Source organism: Vipera ursinii, assembly GCF_947247035.1.
Source record: "Vipera ursinii genome assembly, chromosome: 7".
Taxonomy (NCBI): domain Eukaryota; kingdom Metazoa; phylum Chordata; class Lepidosauria; order Squamata; family Viperidae; genus Vipera; species Vipera ursinii.
The window spans coordinates 8,386,201-8,403,958 of NC_139521.1; the positions used below are offsets into that span (position 1 = coordinate 8,386,201).

At 41.4% G+C, this 17,758-nt stretch overlaps 1 protein-coding gene and 1 long non-coding RNA gene across 3 annotated transcripts in view; both read right to left on the reverse strand.

Annotated features, from left to right (window-relative positions):
- The window catches only part of LOC310643496, a 49,894-nt gene that overhangs the window by 26,631 nt on the left and 5,505 nt on the right, over positions 1–17,758 (reverse strand). The window lies entirely within an intron of this gene.
- Positions 11,230–15,985, reverse strand: SMIM20 (small integral membrane protein 20). Of its 2 annotated transcripts, none has more exons than XR_014493057.1 (3): positions 15,840–15,985; positions 13,952–14,008; positions 11,230–11,876 (listed from the first exon to the last, which is right to left on the reverse strand). XR_014493057.1 is itself a non-coding variant. In XM_083367738.1 (3 exons), the coding sequence occupies exons 1-3, from the start codon at positions 15,930–15,932 to the stop codon at positions 11,839–11,841; spliced, it is 246 nt and encodes an 81-aa protein (XP_083223864.1). In that variant the 5' UTR covers positions 15,933–15,985; the 3' UTR covers positions 11,230–11,838. The 2 variants fall into 2 exon arrangements, 1 of the variants encoding a protein (XP_083223864.1); XM_083367738.1 differs by having other exon boundaries at positions 15,782–15,985.

The following is a 17,758-nucleotide window of genomic DNA, read 5'->3' on the forward strand; positions in this document are numbered from 1 at the left end:
TTCTACAGAGCTGGTTTCTGCTTGAGGGAGGGAGACTTGGGGCTATTAAGAAAAACTGGGCATGCTTTTCTGCCTCTTTAAGATCCTTTGAGGAAATATATTTTTCTGCCCTTTCAATATTTCCTTCTCTGGGGGGCTGCCTTCCCACACAACCATGTTACTAACTTAATAACTGCAGCAATTCACTTAACAATTGTGACAAGAAATGTCATAAACTGGGGCAAAACTGATTTAACAACTGTCTTGCTTAGCGAATGAAATTTTGGGTTCAGCTGTGGTTATAAGTCAAGGACCACCCATATTATCCATAGATGTTATATTTTGCCTTATAAATTAATGTACTGTTTGCACAACATTGGTCTGGTTTGCTCTGAAGCATTTCTAAACAAAAATATGAAGCACACGTTATTTCTAAAGCTCGCTAATTATTTATTAAAAATGACTCCCTTAACTATCAAGCAAAAACTTCCCCATAAAATAGTTTATAGAGTAATAATAATAACACAATGTTAAGCATCTTTACACTATTGAGTTAGGAATATGGAGGATGAGGCCATATTGTGGAAGTTGTGGAATCAACTTCCCCTTGAGCTCCGGATGGCCCCAGACCTCCGGTCCTTTCGTCGCGGCCTTAAAACATTTCTTTTCCATCAGGCTGACCTGGACTGACAATAGGGATATAACCTCCTGACAAGCAAAGCCAGACTCACCTAGCAACGGTGTTGCCAACTTAATAACTGCAGTGATTCACTTAACAGCTGTGGCGAGAAAGGTTGTTAAATGGGGCAAAACGCGTTTAGCAAATGTCTTGCTTAACAACAGAAAATTTTGGGCTGAGTTACGGCCATAACTCGAGGACTATCAGTATTACAAAACCGGGATGCCAATGTAGAGAACCCACCGCTCTAAAAAATATATATATATTTGAGATGGGGTATTAATTCAGACCTGAGTCCTTTCTTTTGCTGGAAGCCACAAAATCCAATTGTCTAATATCTTTTTTTCATTAAAGCTGACAACAACCCGTAGCAGCCACGCCGATGGGCTGGATTCATCGCCATGCCCCATCAAGTTTATTTGCTTAGGTCCAGCTTTATTTACTTTCAGACGATTCCGTTAGGAGCGCTTTTGTGGTCATTTCCAAAGCAGTTCGCTCGCTTTGTATATTTTGGGGCTTCTGACTTAGCCAAGTGCCGAAAGATTTGGCGGCTCGCTTCTATTTTCCTACCCAGGGGTTTTTATAAACTTTCAGAAGGAACTGAAAGAATGCTGTTTCTGAGCCAGATTATTATTATTATTATTATTTTCAAAAGCAGCCACTCTCGGTTGCCTGCAATTTTCTGCAAAACGGCGGAGGCTTCAAAAGAAAAGAAAGGAAAATCTGCATTGTGCAATTGTAGCAAATTGTTTTCATCAGCGGCTTTACCGCCCCTTAAGTTCTCCCTGATGTTCTTTTATGTGTGAGGGAACATATTTCCCAAAGTCCTCGACTTATGGCGAAACTGAGTGTTTGCTAAGCAAGACAGCGGCTGAGTTGGTTTTTGCCCCATTTTGCGACCTTTCTTGCTGCAGTTGTTAAGCTGGCAACATGGTCGTTAAAGGGATCTGGCTTTGACCTATTGACCTTGCTTGTCATTCCAAGTTGTTACTTGGAATTGTCACGAAAGAAATCTTTTGTAAGTCGAGGACTATCTGCATACAGTATCTAGTACCTCATTCAGCATTGTGAACATAGGAGGAATTGAGGGTTTGTATAAATGAAATATATGATCATAAGTTGAGGACTACGTGGCCTGTTGATTAAGAAAAATCACCGGTCAGCCTTACTGTTTCTAAAGATGAGTAGAAATCAAAACAGAAGACACTAGATTGTTTTTGAATGCGTTGATTAGCTTCTGTAACTCCAGGGCCATTTCTCAATGTGCGAATGTATTCAGTCCTACTAAGTCAAAGTGAGGGATGATGGGAGCTATGATGAAGGCAGAGTGTACATTAACATTTTGAGAGAAGACGGAGGTGGATATGTATGAGTTCCTCAACAAAATGTTAATGATAGGTCTATAACTGCCCTTGTGGCACTGCAGTCATTCTGGTTTTGATCGAAAGGCATTTCCAAGATCGCGAACTTGGTAGTTATTGATATGCATTAAAAATGAAGAATATACATAGAATAATAGGGTTGGAAGGGACTTTGGAGATCTTCTAGTCCAAACCCTTGCTCATGCAACCTTGGCTCTTTTATGATTTGTGGACTTCAACTCCCAGAATTCCTCAGCATGGCTGGCTGGTTGAAGTCCACAAGTCATAAAAGAGCCAAGGTTGCCTACCCCTGCCCTATACCATTCCAGACAATTGGTTGTCCAGTCTCTTCTTGAAAACCTCCAGTGTTGGAGGATTCACAGCTTCTGGAGGCAGGTTGTTCCAATGGTTAATTGTTCTTGCTGTCAGGAAATTTCTTCTTAGTTCTAGGATGGATCTCTCTTTAATGATCGTCTACCCTTCATTTCTTGTCCTGCCCTCTGGTGCTCTGGAAAATAAGTTGAGCCCCTCTTTTCTATGACAGCCCCTCAAGTACTGGAAGACACTATCATATCACCCCTAGCCCTCCTCTTTGTTAGTCTAGACTAGGGGTAGGCAACCTTGGCTCTTTTATGACTCGTGGACTTCATCTCCCAGAATTCCTGAGCCAGCATGGCTCAGCTTGGAAACCTCTCCCTTTCCCTTCAGCATGGCTGGCTCAGGAATTCTGGGAGTTGAAGTCCACGAGTCATAAAAGAGCCAAGGTTTGCCTACCCCTGGTCTAGACATACCCAACTCCCTCACTTGTTCATTTTATGACCTAGCCTGCCGACCCTTTATCATCTTTGTTGCAATTCTCTGCCCTCTTTCTAGGGTCCCAATATGTTTTGAGTTTCAGCTGCAAAGAAAGAAGCATTCACATATCCTGGCTCCATATTTATCCGTGGAAAAAGAGTTTGATGAGTCTAAGAGCCAGGGCTTTTTTTCTCATAGAACGCTCAGAACGGAGTTCCTGGCACTTTTTTTGGATGGAACCTAGTAGGGTAGGCAAGGCTGGTTATATGACACGTGTGAGTTGCGGCACCTTTTTCTTTTACAAAAAAAGCACTGCTAAGAGCCATGAGCTTGTGATCCTGATGGGTTCCTAGTAAACATTCATCGGCTGTCAAAATGGATTGCAATCACTTTTACTGTGCCTGAAGTCCCCTGGCATTATACATACTTCTGAATTCTGAATTAAGAGATATTAATAGGGTGGAACTGGTTTCCTATCCACAGGTTCCTCTTGCAAACACCCTGTTCTCCTTTTCCGTGGCCAAACAGCAAGAGTTAGTGGCTACTAGGGCAAAATATGTTTTTTTTTAGTCTGCTTAACTTCTTAGTTCTGAAAATCTGTTAGTACGAGGTTTGCCTAGTGTCACTTTATGGTATAGATTAATTCGAGATGAAAAACGTTTACTTCCTAGTTTAAAATCCTGAAGTTTGAAAGCTGCAGGTTTTCATTACCCCTTCTCATTTGCTGTATTAGCACGTGTATGTATATTGTTCCTGGTATATGATATTGTAGATAGTGTAAGATAAACCGCCATTTAATACAGACCACTGTTTACTGTGTTTACTCCTGGGTTATCTCACACAATAAGACTGTGCACGCTCTAACAACCCTGTTCACCATTGATTTAAGACATGCAGTGATTCATTTAAAAATGGTGGCAAGAAAAGTCATAAAATGGGGCCAGACTCCCTGAACAATTGTCTTGCTTAACCACAGAAACGTTGGCCTTGATTTTGGCCGTTACGTTGAGAACTACCTGTAATTTTTCAGCATCAGATTGCAAGATATGCTTCCAAAGTTGACTGGTTATAAAATTGAAACTGAATCTCCAGCAAAAAAAAAAATGGCGAAGACTGGAGAGAAATCCTTTAAACTTCCTTAGAACTTCCTTAGAACTAAGCGGGCAAATTAGGACTCACCTATCCCCACCTGAGGACCATTTTGGCCCCAGTAATTCCCCCCCCCCTTTTATTTACATTAAATCATTAATAGAGAAATCTGCAGTGTAGGATCTTCGCTTTCCTAACATTTCTGATAAACCTCCAGCAGCCTTATTCTGTGGGGATGTTATTCTACGAGAAAAATTGGTTTGAGTTCAGCATTCTTCCACTGAATGAATGAATGAATGAATGAATGGGGAGATGAGTTTGATTGGCAAAAGTCCTTCTTGTTGAAAAAAGCTTTACAAACCATTGCTGGTCTGCAGATAAGGTAGGGATTGAATCCAAAGGTTCAAATATCTTAAGAGTATTTTTCATCATTCCGGAGCTTGCAAGGAAGGTACCAAGTACACACACACATATACACCCCACTAGAGGTTTTCAAATATTGTATATTTGTAGTTTTGTGGATCTTTAACAGTATAGTTTATACTGAGCTGGCTTTTCTTTTTCTCTTTCTTTCTTTCTTTCTTTCTTTCTTTCTTTCTTTCTTTTTCTTTGTTTCTTTTTGTGAAGAAGCAATGGATGGAAACCAATCAAGGAGAGAAGCAACCTATAACTAAGGAAGAATTTCCTGACAGTGAGAACAATTAATCAGTGGAACGGATCGTCTCCAGAAGTTGTGGGTGCTCCAATATTGGAGGTTTTCAAGAAGAGATTAGACAACCTTTTTTGTCTAGAATGGTATAGGGTTCTCCTGCCTGTGCATGGGGATGGACTAGAGGACCTCCAAAGTCCCTTCCAACTCTGTCGTTCTGTTAAAGAGAGATCTGTTAAATCAAGCTCTATCTAAGTTCTCAATTCTGCATCGCCCCATCACTTAGAAGCTAAATTCTATTAACAAAATAAAGAGTTGGAAAGTAGTTAAGGGAGCTTTCCACCACAATTGCTTTTTAATGGGGAGGGGGGTGTCCTTCAATTTGTCAAAGTGAGCATTAAGTCCTCCTGAGTCACTTAGTTGAGTTGAGAGGGCATCACTTCAATGTAAATGTAAACAAACAAATTAAAACCACTCCAAGTTGCTGGCTTCCTGTTCTGAACCAATACAGCACTGCCATCTTTATGAGGGCAAGATTCACTCCTCTGAGAATGCAGAAAAATTATGAACAACTCACTCCTACCGCCGCATCGCCAACCTTCCCCATTTATCAGCTAGAAGACTCAAATGCAGGGCACTTGCACAACATCTGCCCAACAACTTTAACTTTCCCAGTGGAAAGCCAAATGGGTCACTGAAGGCCCAGACATAGGAAAACATATCAAGGGCCCCACAAAAAAAAAAGCAACAGGCTTTGAACTACCATATCAGCAAAGGACAATCCTGAATAGGATTCACACCCCTTACATGGCATCTGCCGGAATTCCCTGTATAAATGGGGCATAGTATCCTTCCCTCGGAGTGACGGCAGGGTCTTATGTCAAACTGTAGATCACATCATGACCGACTGTAACCTGAGGGCATATACCAGTCCAGTATCTGATTTTTATCAATATAACAATAGCACTTAGGCTTATATGCCGCTTCACAGTGCTTTACAGCCCTCTCTAAGCGGTTTGCAGAATCAGCTTCTTGCCCCCAACAATCTGGGTCCTCATTTTACCGACCTCAGAACGATGGAAGGCTGAGTCAACCTTGAGTCGGTCAGGATCGAACTGCCGAACTGCTGGCAGTCAGCAGAATTAGCCTGCAGTACTGCAGTCTATCCACTGCGCCACCACGACTCTTATAAACGATGCTGTGCTTCAATGGTTAGATAGCCTAGCCCTAGGACATTATTTGAACCTAGATGTTTTTAACGTTTATATTTTATTGGGTTCTACTAACCTAGATGAAATGTTAATACATACTGCTAGTCCACGTATGATGTGCCATACATTAAATAAAAAAGTAGATAAAGGCTGAGCACCAAAGAATTGTGGCCTTTGAACTATGGTGCTGCAGACGACTCCTGCGAGTCCCTTGGACTGCAAGGCGATCAAAATGGTCAGTCCTAGAGGAGATCAATCCTGACTGCTATTTAGAAGGCCAGGTCCTGAAGTGGAATCTCAAATACTTTGGCCACCTAATGAGAAGGAAGGACTCACTGGAAAAGAGCCTAATGCTGGGAAAGGTTGAGGGCAAGAGAAGAAAGGGACAACAGAGAATGAGGTGGCTGGATGGAGTCACTGAAGCAGTAGGTGTGAGCCTAAATGGACTCCAGAAGATGGTAGAGGACAGGAAGGCCTGGAGGAACGTTGTCCATGGGGTCGCGATGGGTCGGACACGACTTCGCAACTAACAACAACAACGAAGTAAAACCTTAGTGATACAGATTCCCCCAACAGATATGTCTTTTGAGTTCCATGCTTTTACAATCTGAATGGAACAATTGGTGCATTTAATCAGCTAAGCAGTTTTATAATTTAAAATTCTCTTTCCACAGAGCATATCCACTACAAGATTTAACAGCCTGCCCTCTGCTGTATGAAAAGTATAGAATAATTATATATTATAGAGAGAGAGAGCACTCAACTCTGATCACCAAAGCCTCTTAAGCTCTGTTTTGCTAAGATATTCAGCATTTCACTGCCTGTGTCAACGCTGCTAACATCTAATGTTATTGCTTGACAGGAGATGAAGAAGTAGCCCTTTCGTATGTTAAACTTGTGTATTGCTTTAAGACGAGTGTATTGCTTTAGTTTAAGGTTAGGAGGGGGAATGAGTAGGAATGCACCATCAAGGCTATTTCTCTCACTAAGAAGATAAGGGTTTGGCGGGTCTTCTAACGGAAGGGAAACTGATTCTTTAAATTAATTGGAGAATATGATTAATGACAAAAATAGTAAGGTGGAGAATTGTGTTTTAGTAAATTGTGCAAGGGGCGGAGATTTCAGATTCCAGCTTCTTTCGAGCAAGCATTTGCCGGTGTATTAGGCCAATAAAGGACTTTTAAGGTAAACAAGACGCTTGTTTGAGGTAAAAAAGGCGCTTGCTCCTCAGGAGGAAAGCCATGGCAAATCTAGGCAGCACACTAAAAAGCAGAGACATCACCCTGTCAACAAAAGTGCGTATAGTCAAGGCTTATGGTCTTCCCAGTTGCAATGTATGGCAGTGAAAGCTGGACCATAAGAAAGGCCGAGCGCCAAAGAATTGAGGCCTTTGAACTATGGTGCTGGAGAAGACTCCTGTGAGTCCCTTGGACTGCAAGGCGATCAAACCGGTCAGTCCTAGAGGAGATCAACCCTGACTGCTCTTTAGAAGGCCAGGTCCTGAAGTGGAATCTCAAATACTTTGGCCACCTAATGAGAAGGAAGGACTCACTGGAGAAGAGCCTCATGCTGGGAAAGATTGAGGGCAATAGAAGAAGGGGACGACAGAGAATGAGGTGGCTGGATGGAGTCACTGAAGCAGTAGGCGTGAGGTTAAAGCAGGGGTCTTCAAACTCAGCCCTTTTATGACTCATGAACTTCAACTCCCAGAATTCCTCAGCCAGCATGCCTGGCTGAGAAATTCTGGGAGTTGAAGTCCATGAGTCATAAAAGGGCCGAGTTTGAAGACCTCTGGGTTAAAGGGACTCCAAAAGATGGTAGAGGACAGGAAGGCCTGGAGGAACGTTGTCCATAGGGTCGCGATGGGTCGGACTCGACTTCGCAGCTAACAACAACAAGGTAAACAATGCCTCAGAGTCACTTGAAAAGCCCATACATCGGAAACTTGACAGCCTGCCCCGTTTTTCTCATCTTTTTCAGAGAATTCAGAAACGTGCCTTGTTTCTTTTTTTTTCTTGCCCAGATGAAAGCAAAGGCAGATTTTGAGTGGTAGTTACAAAGACTAACTGCATTTTGAGACAGATTTTGTTATTATAAGTGTATACAGTTTAGTATTCTGTGTACATTCCTGGATTTAGGATTAGTTTCTATTTTGTTTATGGCAGTGCTTTTTTTTTGTAAAAGAAAAAGGTGCCGGAACTCACATATGTCATACAACCCGCCTTGCCTACCCTACAAGGTTCCATCCAAAAAAGGTGCCGGAACTCCGTTCTGAGCGTTCTATGAGAAAAAAAGGCCTGGTTTATGGAGATTCTCAGTCATCCAGATCGTGGTTGTCCCAAAGATGCTTTTTCCAAAAGGCAACTGGACTTTCTTGGTGTTTCCTTTGAAAATGTTTCACTTTCTCATCCAAGACAACTGACAAAGATTCTTGGATGAGGAACGAAACATTTTCAGAGAAAAAACAAAGAAAGTCGAGTTGCCTTTTGTGTGTGTGTGGGGGGGGGAAACACCTTTAAGGATTAGCTAGCTTGCAATCCAGGGATCAAGTGACAATGCAAATGGATTGTTAGCACAGCCAGTGTTATTAATTTATATCAAGTATAAACTGCCCAGCACGGCAAATGTACCCTTTTAATAAGTCAAGGCTTATTTAACTAGCTGTGCAAATTCAGTTAAGTACAATATAATCAAATATTGGCTCAAAATGGAAAAACTGCCCATGAGGTTGAAATGGCAATGGCCTATGGGTTGCTACCAAGAACAAGGGGCATATATTTAAAGCAATTTAGGCATCTCATAACCACAATCATAACAGTAAGGTTGGAGGGGACCTTGGAGGTCATCTAGTCCAACCCTCTGCTCAGGCAGGAAACCCTATACCATTTCAGACAAATGGCTGTCCAGTCTCTGCTTAAAAACTTGCAGTGTTGGAGCATTCACCGTTTCTGGAGGCAGGTTGTTCCACTGGTTAATTGTTCTTACTGTCAGGAAATTTCTCCTTAGTTCTAGGTTGCTTCTCTCCTTGGTTAGTTTCCATCCGTTGCTTCTTGTCCTGCCTTCAGATGATTTGGAGAACAGCTTGACTCCCTCTTCTTTGGGGCAGCCCCTGAAATATTGGAAGACTGCTATCATGTCACCCCTCATCTTTCTCTTCATGAAACTAGACATACCCAATTCCAGCAACCGTTCCTCATATGTTTTAGCCTCCAGACCTCTGATCATCTTTGTTGCTCTTCTCTGCACTCTTTCCAGAGTCTCAACATCTTTTTTACATCGTGGTGACCAAAACTGGATGCAGCATTCCAAGTGTGGCCTTACCAAGGCATTGTAAAGTGGTATTAATACTTCACGTGATCTTGATTCTATCTCCTGTGATCCAAGTAACACAAAACATTACAATAGTTTCCATCAACCCACAAAAGAAAGGAGTATTATCACCAACCTCCACAGGCAAACTAACAAGCAAATCCTCAGATAACAATTGCCACTTGGTGATAAAGGGCGGGAAAACATCTGTCCTTCAAAGATGACCGGGTTTGTTTGCACTGGGTGGGAAGAAAGGTGAGTAGGAAGTTACACACACAAACACACAAACACACACACACACCCTTGTGCTTGTAAGGCAACTGCAGGTATCACTTTAGCTAGGCAGAGTAGAAAGCCAAACAGGGCTGAAGATGGAAGGAAAGGAGAATGATTTTATTTATTTATTTTATTATTGGGACTTATATGCCGCCCTATCTCCCGAAGGACTCAGGGCGGCTAACAACAATAACATACAATAAATACAGAAGTTAAAATAAAATTAAAATTAAAGGCCTCTGTACAATAAATTAAAATTAAAATAAATTAAAAATTAGAGTTAAAAAAATTAAAAACATAATTAAAATCCCTGTCAGTCCAGGTCAGCCAGGTGGAAAAGGAGTGTTTTGAGGCCGCGGCGAAAGGACCGGAGCTCTGGGGCCATCCGAAGCTCAGGGGGGAGCTGGTTCCACAGGGCAGGAGCCCCAACAGAGCCCTCAGAGCATGGCTCAGCTTGGAAACCTCTCCCTTTCCCCTCAGTGTGGCTGGCTCAGGAATTCTGGGAGTTGAAGTCCATGAGTCATAGAAGAGCCAAGGTTGCCTACCCCTGTCCTAGACCTAGACCACAGGTCTGCAACCCACGGCTCCGGAGCCGCATGCGGCTCCCAGTCCTCTGCCATGTGCAGTCCAAAAAAAAAAGTGGAACTAAAAAAGTTCAACCAATCGATTCAAATATGCAGGGTAGGTGCATATCTCGCCTTGGCTCTTCAAACCCTGTTGTGCGCATGCGCGCATGTATGCACATGTGCATACATTTTTTTGCAGCTCCCAGTTTTTCCTTTTGTGAGGGAACCGGTTCCGAGTGGCTCTTTCACTGTTTCAGGTTGCTGACCCCTGACCTAGACCAACAATCATCTTGTGCAACTTTATATGTCAGTTAAGTACCATTACGTATAATACAGTTTAGACTAAATATAACGAGTTTATCCTCCAAAAAAACCTCTTAAGTGAGCAAAATAATTAAATATTATTTTGAAGTTTAGGCAATTTCACACCATTAAGCAAAATATGATTTCTGTACTTTGATACCCCATAATGTCCAGCTGTTTGTAAAACACTGCTGTACACATTTTATATGCCCGTGATATTTGGGGGGAAAAATGTGTTACAGTGGATATGGAGATACAGTATTGCAAGCTAACTCAGCTCTGCCAGGAGTTTGATTCTCACCGGCTCAAGGTTGACTCAGCCTTTCATCCTTCCGAGGTCGGTAAAATGAGGATCCAGATTGTTGGGTGCAATAGGCTGACTCTGTAAACCACTTAAAAAGGGTATAAAGCATTATGAAGCAGCATATAAGTCTAAGTGCTATTGCTATACATAGCTGCCTGGTCAATATCTGTGCAGGAAATCGAGACTAGATATACTAGACCAGGGATAGGCAACCTTGGCTTTTATGACTCGTGGACTTCAACTCCCAGAATTCCTGAGCCAGCCATCCTGAGGGGAAGGGGAAAGGGAGAGGTTTCCAAGCTGAGCCATGCTGGCTCAGGAATTCTGGGAGTTGAAGTCCACGAGTCATAAAAGAGCCAAGGTTGCCTACCCCCGGCCTAGGCCACTTTATGACTTGTGGACTTCAACTCCCAGAATTCCTGAGCCAGCCATGCTGAGAGGAAAGGGAGAGGTTTCCAAGCTGAGCCATGCTGGCTCAGGAATTCTGGGAGTTGAAGTCCACGAGTCATAAAAGAGCCAAGGGTTGCCTACCCCTGTACTACACTATCTGGATGCTGGAAAGGGCCTGTCAGAACACAGCAGAAAATTTCTACACTTGGGTCTCAAAGCCCACCTAGTGACAATTTAAGCACAGAATTATTCAGAAGTTCCAAATAAAGAAAAAAAGAGTACGGTATATAACTTTACCAAAAAAAAAAGATATGAAAATGAGTAATAAAACATTTTTAATTTTTAACAGGAAAATTACAAATATAGTTTCTCTTAATTTAAGAATTATAAAAGCCCAGAGCCCAAAATGGTACCATTTTAATTAGAAATTAAATCTGTTTAAAAACCATCTCTTCTTGAAGCCTAAAAATTACAGTGTTTATCCGGGAGATCTTTTTCAGAAGTAAGTATTGTTTTCATCGGTCCACCTTTTCATTTAAAGAATGGCTAGAATGCTGAGCCCCATATCCTGTAGTAGAACATTATAAAAAAGCTTTATTTCTCACAATTCTATAAATATACTTTTATTATTGTCGTATTTTATACAGACGTCAGCTGCTTAATCTGTGCAGATCAAAATAATATTTATTCTCTCAATAAAGGAAGGCATAATGATTCCATTTTCTTAACAGAAAACATTCCATAGAGTTCTCTTTCTCATGTCTAGATCAGAGAGAAGCTTGAAAATTAGCAATTACCACATATATACATGAATGCAAACCAACATGCCAAACCCTTTTTCTACATTATTTCAGTTGTCAAAAAAGGGACTTGGAGCATCATGGATGGCAAAAAGGAAAATCCACACATCTTCAAGAGAGGTTTTTTTTATTTTTTTCCAAATGGATCAGACCACACTTTTAATCCTATGGGTAAACAAACAATTAGAACATTTAGAATTATTCCTTTTAATATCGGTAACAGTGCAAGGAGATAGTTATTTCCCAGCAGTAAACGTGCACACACCAAAGAGAAAACCTCCATAACACACATAATTTAAATAATAAAACAAGCAATCTGCCCCCCCCCCAAAAGCAGTCAGATCTTTTATTTAAAATTGGAATATTAGTTTGGAGTGAGAGTGGCTAAGAGATGACGTTCCTACATGTGTACATTAGAATATGAAGAGTCTTTGGTTAGCCTTCCTCTTTATGAAATTTTCATCAATTCTGTCCACAACTCTTGCTGAATGACAAACTGTAATAACTCAGGCTGCATTTAACTGTTTTGAGAAATGAGCATCAAATACAGAAGGAGGGTTGGGGAACAGAACTGAAATTCCACTCTTAAAGCTGACTTATTTCAAGATTTAAAGGCCGCCCAGCTCCGAAAATGTGAGGAGGGTGTACAGTATACAATGCGTTAAACAACAACAAATATATAAATACCAAAGCTAAAATCTAAAAGGACATTCCCCAATAAATTAAACCTATCAATAAGCTCATTACCCAAACCTAAATAATGTTTAGGTTTGTAGCAGGAAAAAAGAAGCCAACAGTAATCAGTAAAATGGGCCAAAAGGTAACAAATGTTTCACTTAACAACAGAAAATTTGGGCTCAATTTTGGTCATAAATTGAGGACTACCTGTATTTTGGCAAAGGAGTACGTATTTTTGTAAGTATATAAATTAGCACTTTAAACACCCAGAAGCAAATAGGTAGTTAATAGTTCTAAAAATGGCAATACAATAAGGTATTGTACAAATACAAATATGTTGCACTCATAATGTGAGTGCCAAACAACTTACAAATCCAGTTCATTTAAAACATTTAAGCAACTGAATTGGGACATAACTAGTGCATAGATAACTCTGACCAGGTTTTCTCTGCCTAAGAATATTGACAAGCCAGAATTGTTTGTCTACTACAACTTCACTTGGGAATCTATGTCAAAGTTAAATGCAAAGGGAAAAACAAATTTAAAATCTATTTTGTAGATTAGTGGAAACCACTGTGCGGTTGTATGAATCCTAATTCTTCAAACAGGGAACTCAGTTAAGCATAGCACCTGTTTTGGGAAATATTTTGTTTTCTGGCCTTCATCCAACCCACTAATGCAGCTGAGTTCACTAATCATCCTCAACAACAGATAATTTAATAACTTTACTAAAAGTAAAAGTAAAGGTTCCCCCGCACATGCGTGCTAGTCGTTTCCAACTCTAGGGGACAGTGCGCATCTCCGTTTCAAAGCCGAAGAGCCAGCGCTTGTCCGAGGACATCTCCGTGGTCATGTGGCCGGCATGACTAGACGCCAAAGGCGCACAGAACGCTGTTACCTTCCCACCATAGTGGTCCCTATTTTTCTACTTGCATTTTTTACATACTTTCGAACTGCTAGGTTGGCAGAAGCTGGGATGAGTAACAGGCGCTCACTCTTGTTATGCGGCACTCGGGATTCGACCTACCAAACTGCCGACCTTCTGATCAACAAGCTCAGCGTCCTAACCCACTGAGCCACCGTGTCCCTTTAATAACTTTACTATATTAACCCAAATCATTTGCATGGCTTCCTAAGCCACAAAACTAATCAGACAGGCTGAGCTTTGCACAATGGACCAGGGAAAATGTGGTTGGCTAATTTGTGCAAACACAATTTAGTAATTTCAGCTGAGAAGGAAAATAGCTGGATAAAATCAGCATACTGGTAGGATTCCCCATACAACTAAAGATGCCTAAACTAAGTTCCAATCTGCATCTATTTTCCAATTTATATTTCCAAAATTGAGCAGGAGAAATATATGGAGGTGACAAATAGTGCACACTCAGGAACAATTTTCTAAGCAGCAGAAGAATGACTCCTCCAAGTAGAAACTATCAACTTTAAAAAGTATCTCATATTTTGGGCTGGAATCCAAATTAAACCCCACTGCTTATCAATTTGGGGATACTTATTTAAACTATAACATAACTAAACAGACACACATCAATTTAGAGATATACCTGGAGGCTGTACATCTTCTTGGATAATGCCGGCTCGATTTACACTTTGTGCCTTTTCTAATAAATATAAAATACGTAAGTAAATAAAATGCACACTTGGTTGACTTACTGCTCAGTATTCATGACTATGTTAAATGTGGCATTTAAGGCTAAGCTACTTCTTATGCTTTGGTATCTGTTCTCTGCTCTCAGACCAGAACTCCAATGGCATCCTATGCAATTTTCTTAATTTCTTGAATTTACTGTTCTCCCATCCTTCCTACACTGCATCTGGCTCTTATCTCCCAACAGACTTTGTCATTGACCAGTCTTAAGATTTTACTTATGCAAATCTATACACACAAGCCCATGCCCCTATATATTCACCTAATAGCATAGTATTCAATAAGTGATACTATAACAAACAAATAACAATAAAAAATCACAATAACAATAATATCCACATCTGCCTATCTCAGGTTATTTTTATTATTATTATTATTATTATTATTATTATTATTATTATTATTATTATTATTATTATTATATCAAGGACTTGGGATAGGCAGATGTGGATATTAGTATTAGTATTATATCAAGGACCTGAGATAGGCAGATGTGGATGATTATTATTATTATTTTATTATATCATCATCATCCACATCTGCCTATCTCAGGTCCTTGATATAATACTAATACTACTAATACTAATATCCACATCTGCCTATCCCAAGTCCTTGGTATAATAATAATAATAATAATAATAATAATAATAATAATAATAATAATAATAATAATAATAATAATAATAATATCCACATCTGTCTATGTCAGATGCTTGATATAATACTAATACTAATATCCACATCTGCCTATCCCAGGTCCTTTATATAATAGTAATAGTAGTAGTAGTAGTAATAATATCCACATCTGTCAGATGCTTGATATAATACTAATATCCACATCTGCTTATCCCAGATCCTTTATATAATAGTAGTAGTAGTAGTAGTAGTATCCACATCTGTCTACGTCAGATGCTTGATATAATACTAATACTAATATCCACATCTGCCTATCCCAGATCCTTTATATTAGTAATAGTAGTAGTAGTAGTAGTAATACCCACATCTGCCTATCTCAGATCCTTGACATAATACTACTAATATCCACATCTGCCTATCCCAGGTCCTTGATAGTAGTAGTAGTACATATCCACATCCATCTATCCCAGGTCCTTGATAGACAAACATGCCAAATCCAGTCTGCACATCTGGCTGACAAACCATAACAATATGGCTATTATTATTATTATTATTATTATTATTATTATTATTATTATTATTATTATTATTATTATGTTAACCCTAATACACTACACTAATGATAACACATAAAACGATAAACTAATAAAACATTTACTTAGAGCATCACGTAGATGCCATGCGCTAAATAAATAAATAAATACACCAGGGGTGTTTTTTGTTTGTTTGTTTGTTTTTTGTTTTAAAAAAAAGAACAGGAGGGTCTCTTGAGGCTCCCATCCCATAAATGACTCCTCTTCAGAGGAGCTCTGCGCAGGGGGAAACCAGTCGCAACCGCCATTCTGAGGGCAGCGGGGGGGGGAGGGCGCTGCCAGTTAGCTGCTTTTTTTTTTTAAAAAAAAAGATATTTAAATGATGAAGCCGACGGGGAGGCCACGATAACTGTGGATCCAACTGAAAGGCGGGGCCAGTCCCAGCAAACCGAGGCGGGCAGAGCCCAGCAGGCCAGCCGTGACCTCCTCCCTCCAGCCTCCCCTCCCCGCCAAGGATAGGCCGCCTTCCCTCCTTCCTCCCTCCCTCCCTCCCTTACTGTAGTCCCCCAGGTGGGTCATGGGGTAAAAGAAGATGGGGTAGAGGGTCAGCCCCACCGCAGCAGCGAAGCCGCCGAAAACCAGGACGTAGCGCCTGAGAGGCGCCATCGCTGCCCGCCAAGGAGACGCGGCCTCGGAACCGGAAACCATCCGCCTTCCGCTTCCGGTTCCTGCGCGCCGGCAGCTCGAAAGAGCCGTGCTTGCCTTCCCAGGGGCGGCCGCGCCTGACCCCTAGTGGCGGCCGCCGGGAAGTAGCAAGTCTGCTTGGGCTGCGGGAAGACGCATGAAAGCGGGGAGCGCGTCCGGACGTTTGCAATCCGGGTTTGCAAAAGAAGATGGCCGCCTGGTATAAACCCGCTTGGCGAAAGGTCCGTTGCGAAAGAAGAAGACGGCGGTTCGTTTACAGCAGGGGTCTTCAAACTTGGCCCTTTTATGACTTGTGGACTTCAACTCCCAGAATTCCTCAGCCAGGCATGCTGGCTGAGGAATTCTGGGAGTTGAAGTCCACAAGTCATAAAAGGGCCAAGTTTGAAGACCCCTGGTTTACAGGAACAAAAGTCCTCCCCATCCCCAGAAAGCATGGCTGTAAAATGCCCAGTGATCCTTTATGGAACGCTTGTTGGAGATTTGAAAACTTGTTTCTGGAAAGAAAAACATCCCATTTTAAATATAAGAAGGGAGGCGATTGGCAAAGCACAGTTTCAAACCCACTCAACCCCCCCAAAAAAACTAGCATAAATTTTTGAGAGAGCAAAGTTTTGCTTAAAAGTGTGCTCTGAGAGTCCTTTTTATGATATTTATACGTAAAGGTAAAGCTTCCCCCGCACATGCGTGCTAGTCGTTTCCAACTAGGGGCCGGTGCTCATCTCCGTTTCAAAGCCGAAGAGCCAGCGCTTGTCCGAGGACGTCTCCGTGGCCATGTGGCCGGCATGACTAGACGCCAAAGGCGCACAGAACGCTGTTATCTTCCCACCGTAGTGGTCCCTATTTTTCTACTTGCATTTTTAATAATAATAATAATAAACCTTTATTGTCAAAGTACAATATGTGTACATTGAGATTAGCTGAGCCTCTCCCTGTGCTCTCTCCCCCCAACACACAGTGACAACAAACCCTCCATCCCACCACACTATGTGAACCAACTACACCACACACCGGCCTCCCAAGTCAACTCTGCATAAGATTACATCCCATTCAAAAGCCTAACAGCCCACGGATAAAAGCTGTTCTTCAGCCTGTTGGTACGGCTGGCTATATTCCTATATCTCCTACCGGATGGTAGGAGAGTAAAGAGATACCGTCCAGGGTGTGAGTCATCCCTGAGAATCTTCCTCACTCTTCCAAGGCAACGAGCCCTGGCGATGTCATCCAGTGGTGTCAGGGAACAGCCCACAATGTCTTGTGCTGTGCTCACTACCCTCTGTAATACTTTCCTATCCGCGGCTGTCAGACCAGCATACCAAACCACAATACAAACTGCTAGGCTGGCAGAAGCTGGGACGCGTAACAGGCGCTCACTCTGCTACGCGGCACTCGGGATTTGACCCGCCAAACTGCCAACCTAACCCACTGAGCCACCGCGTCCCTTTTTATACTTACTACTAATTAAAATGTTCTGTCATTAAAACAGCATCCACAAAATATCTCTAAGTGAAGTTATACCTTAAAGTCACCAAGGAAAGATTTAATGAAATTTGGAAAGAGAAAGAAACAGAAACCAATTCTAAATAGGAAGCTATTAACCACAAGACATTTGAATTTCTGTTTACTGAATCTGTCTATAGCAGGGCTTTTCAACCTTTTCACCCATTGTACCACTTTTAGGATATGGCAACATCCGAGTACCACCAGTCGCCTAGCAAGGTGTCAAAAACTTGATGACGGGGAAAAAAAAGGGAAAAAGTGATGAACTACAGGTAGTCCTCGACTTACAACAGTTCGCTTAGTGACTGTTCAAAGCTACAATGGCACTGAAA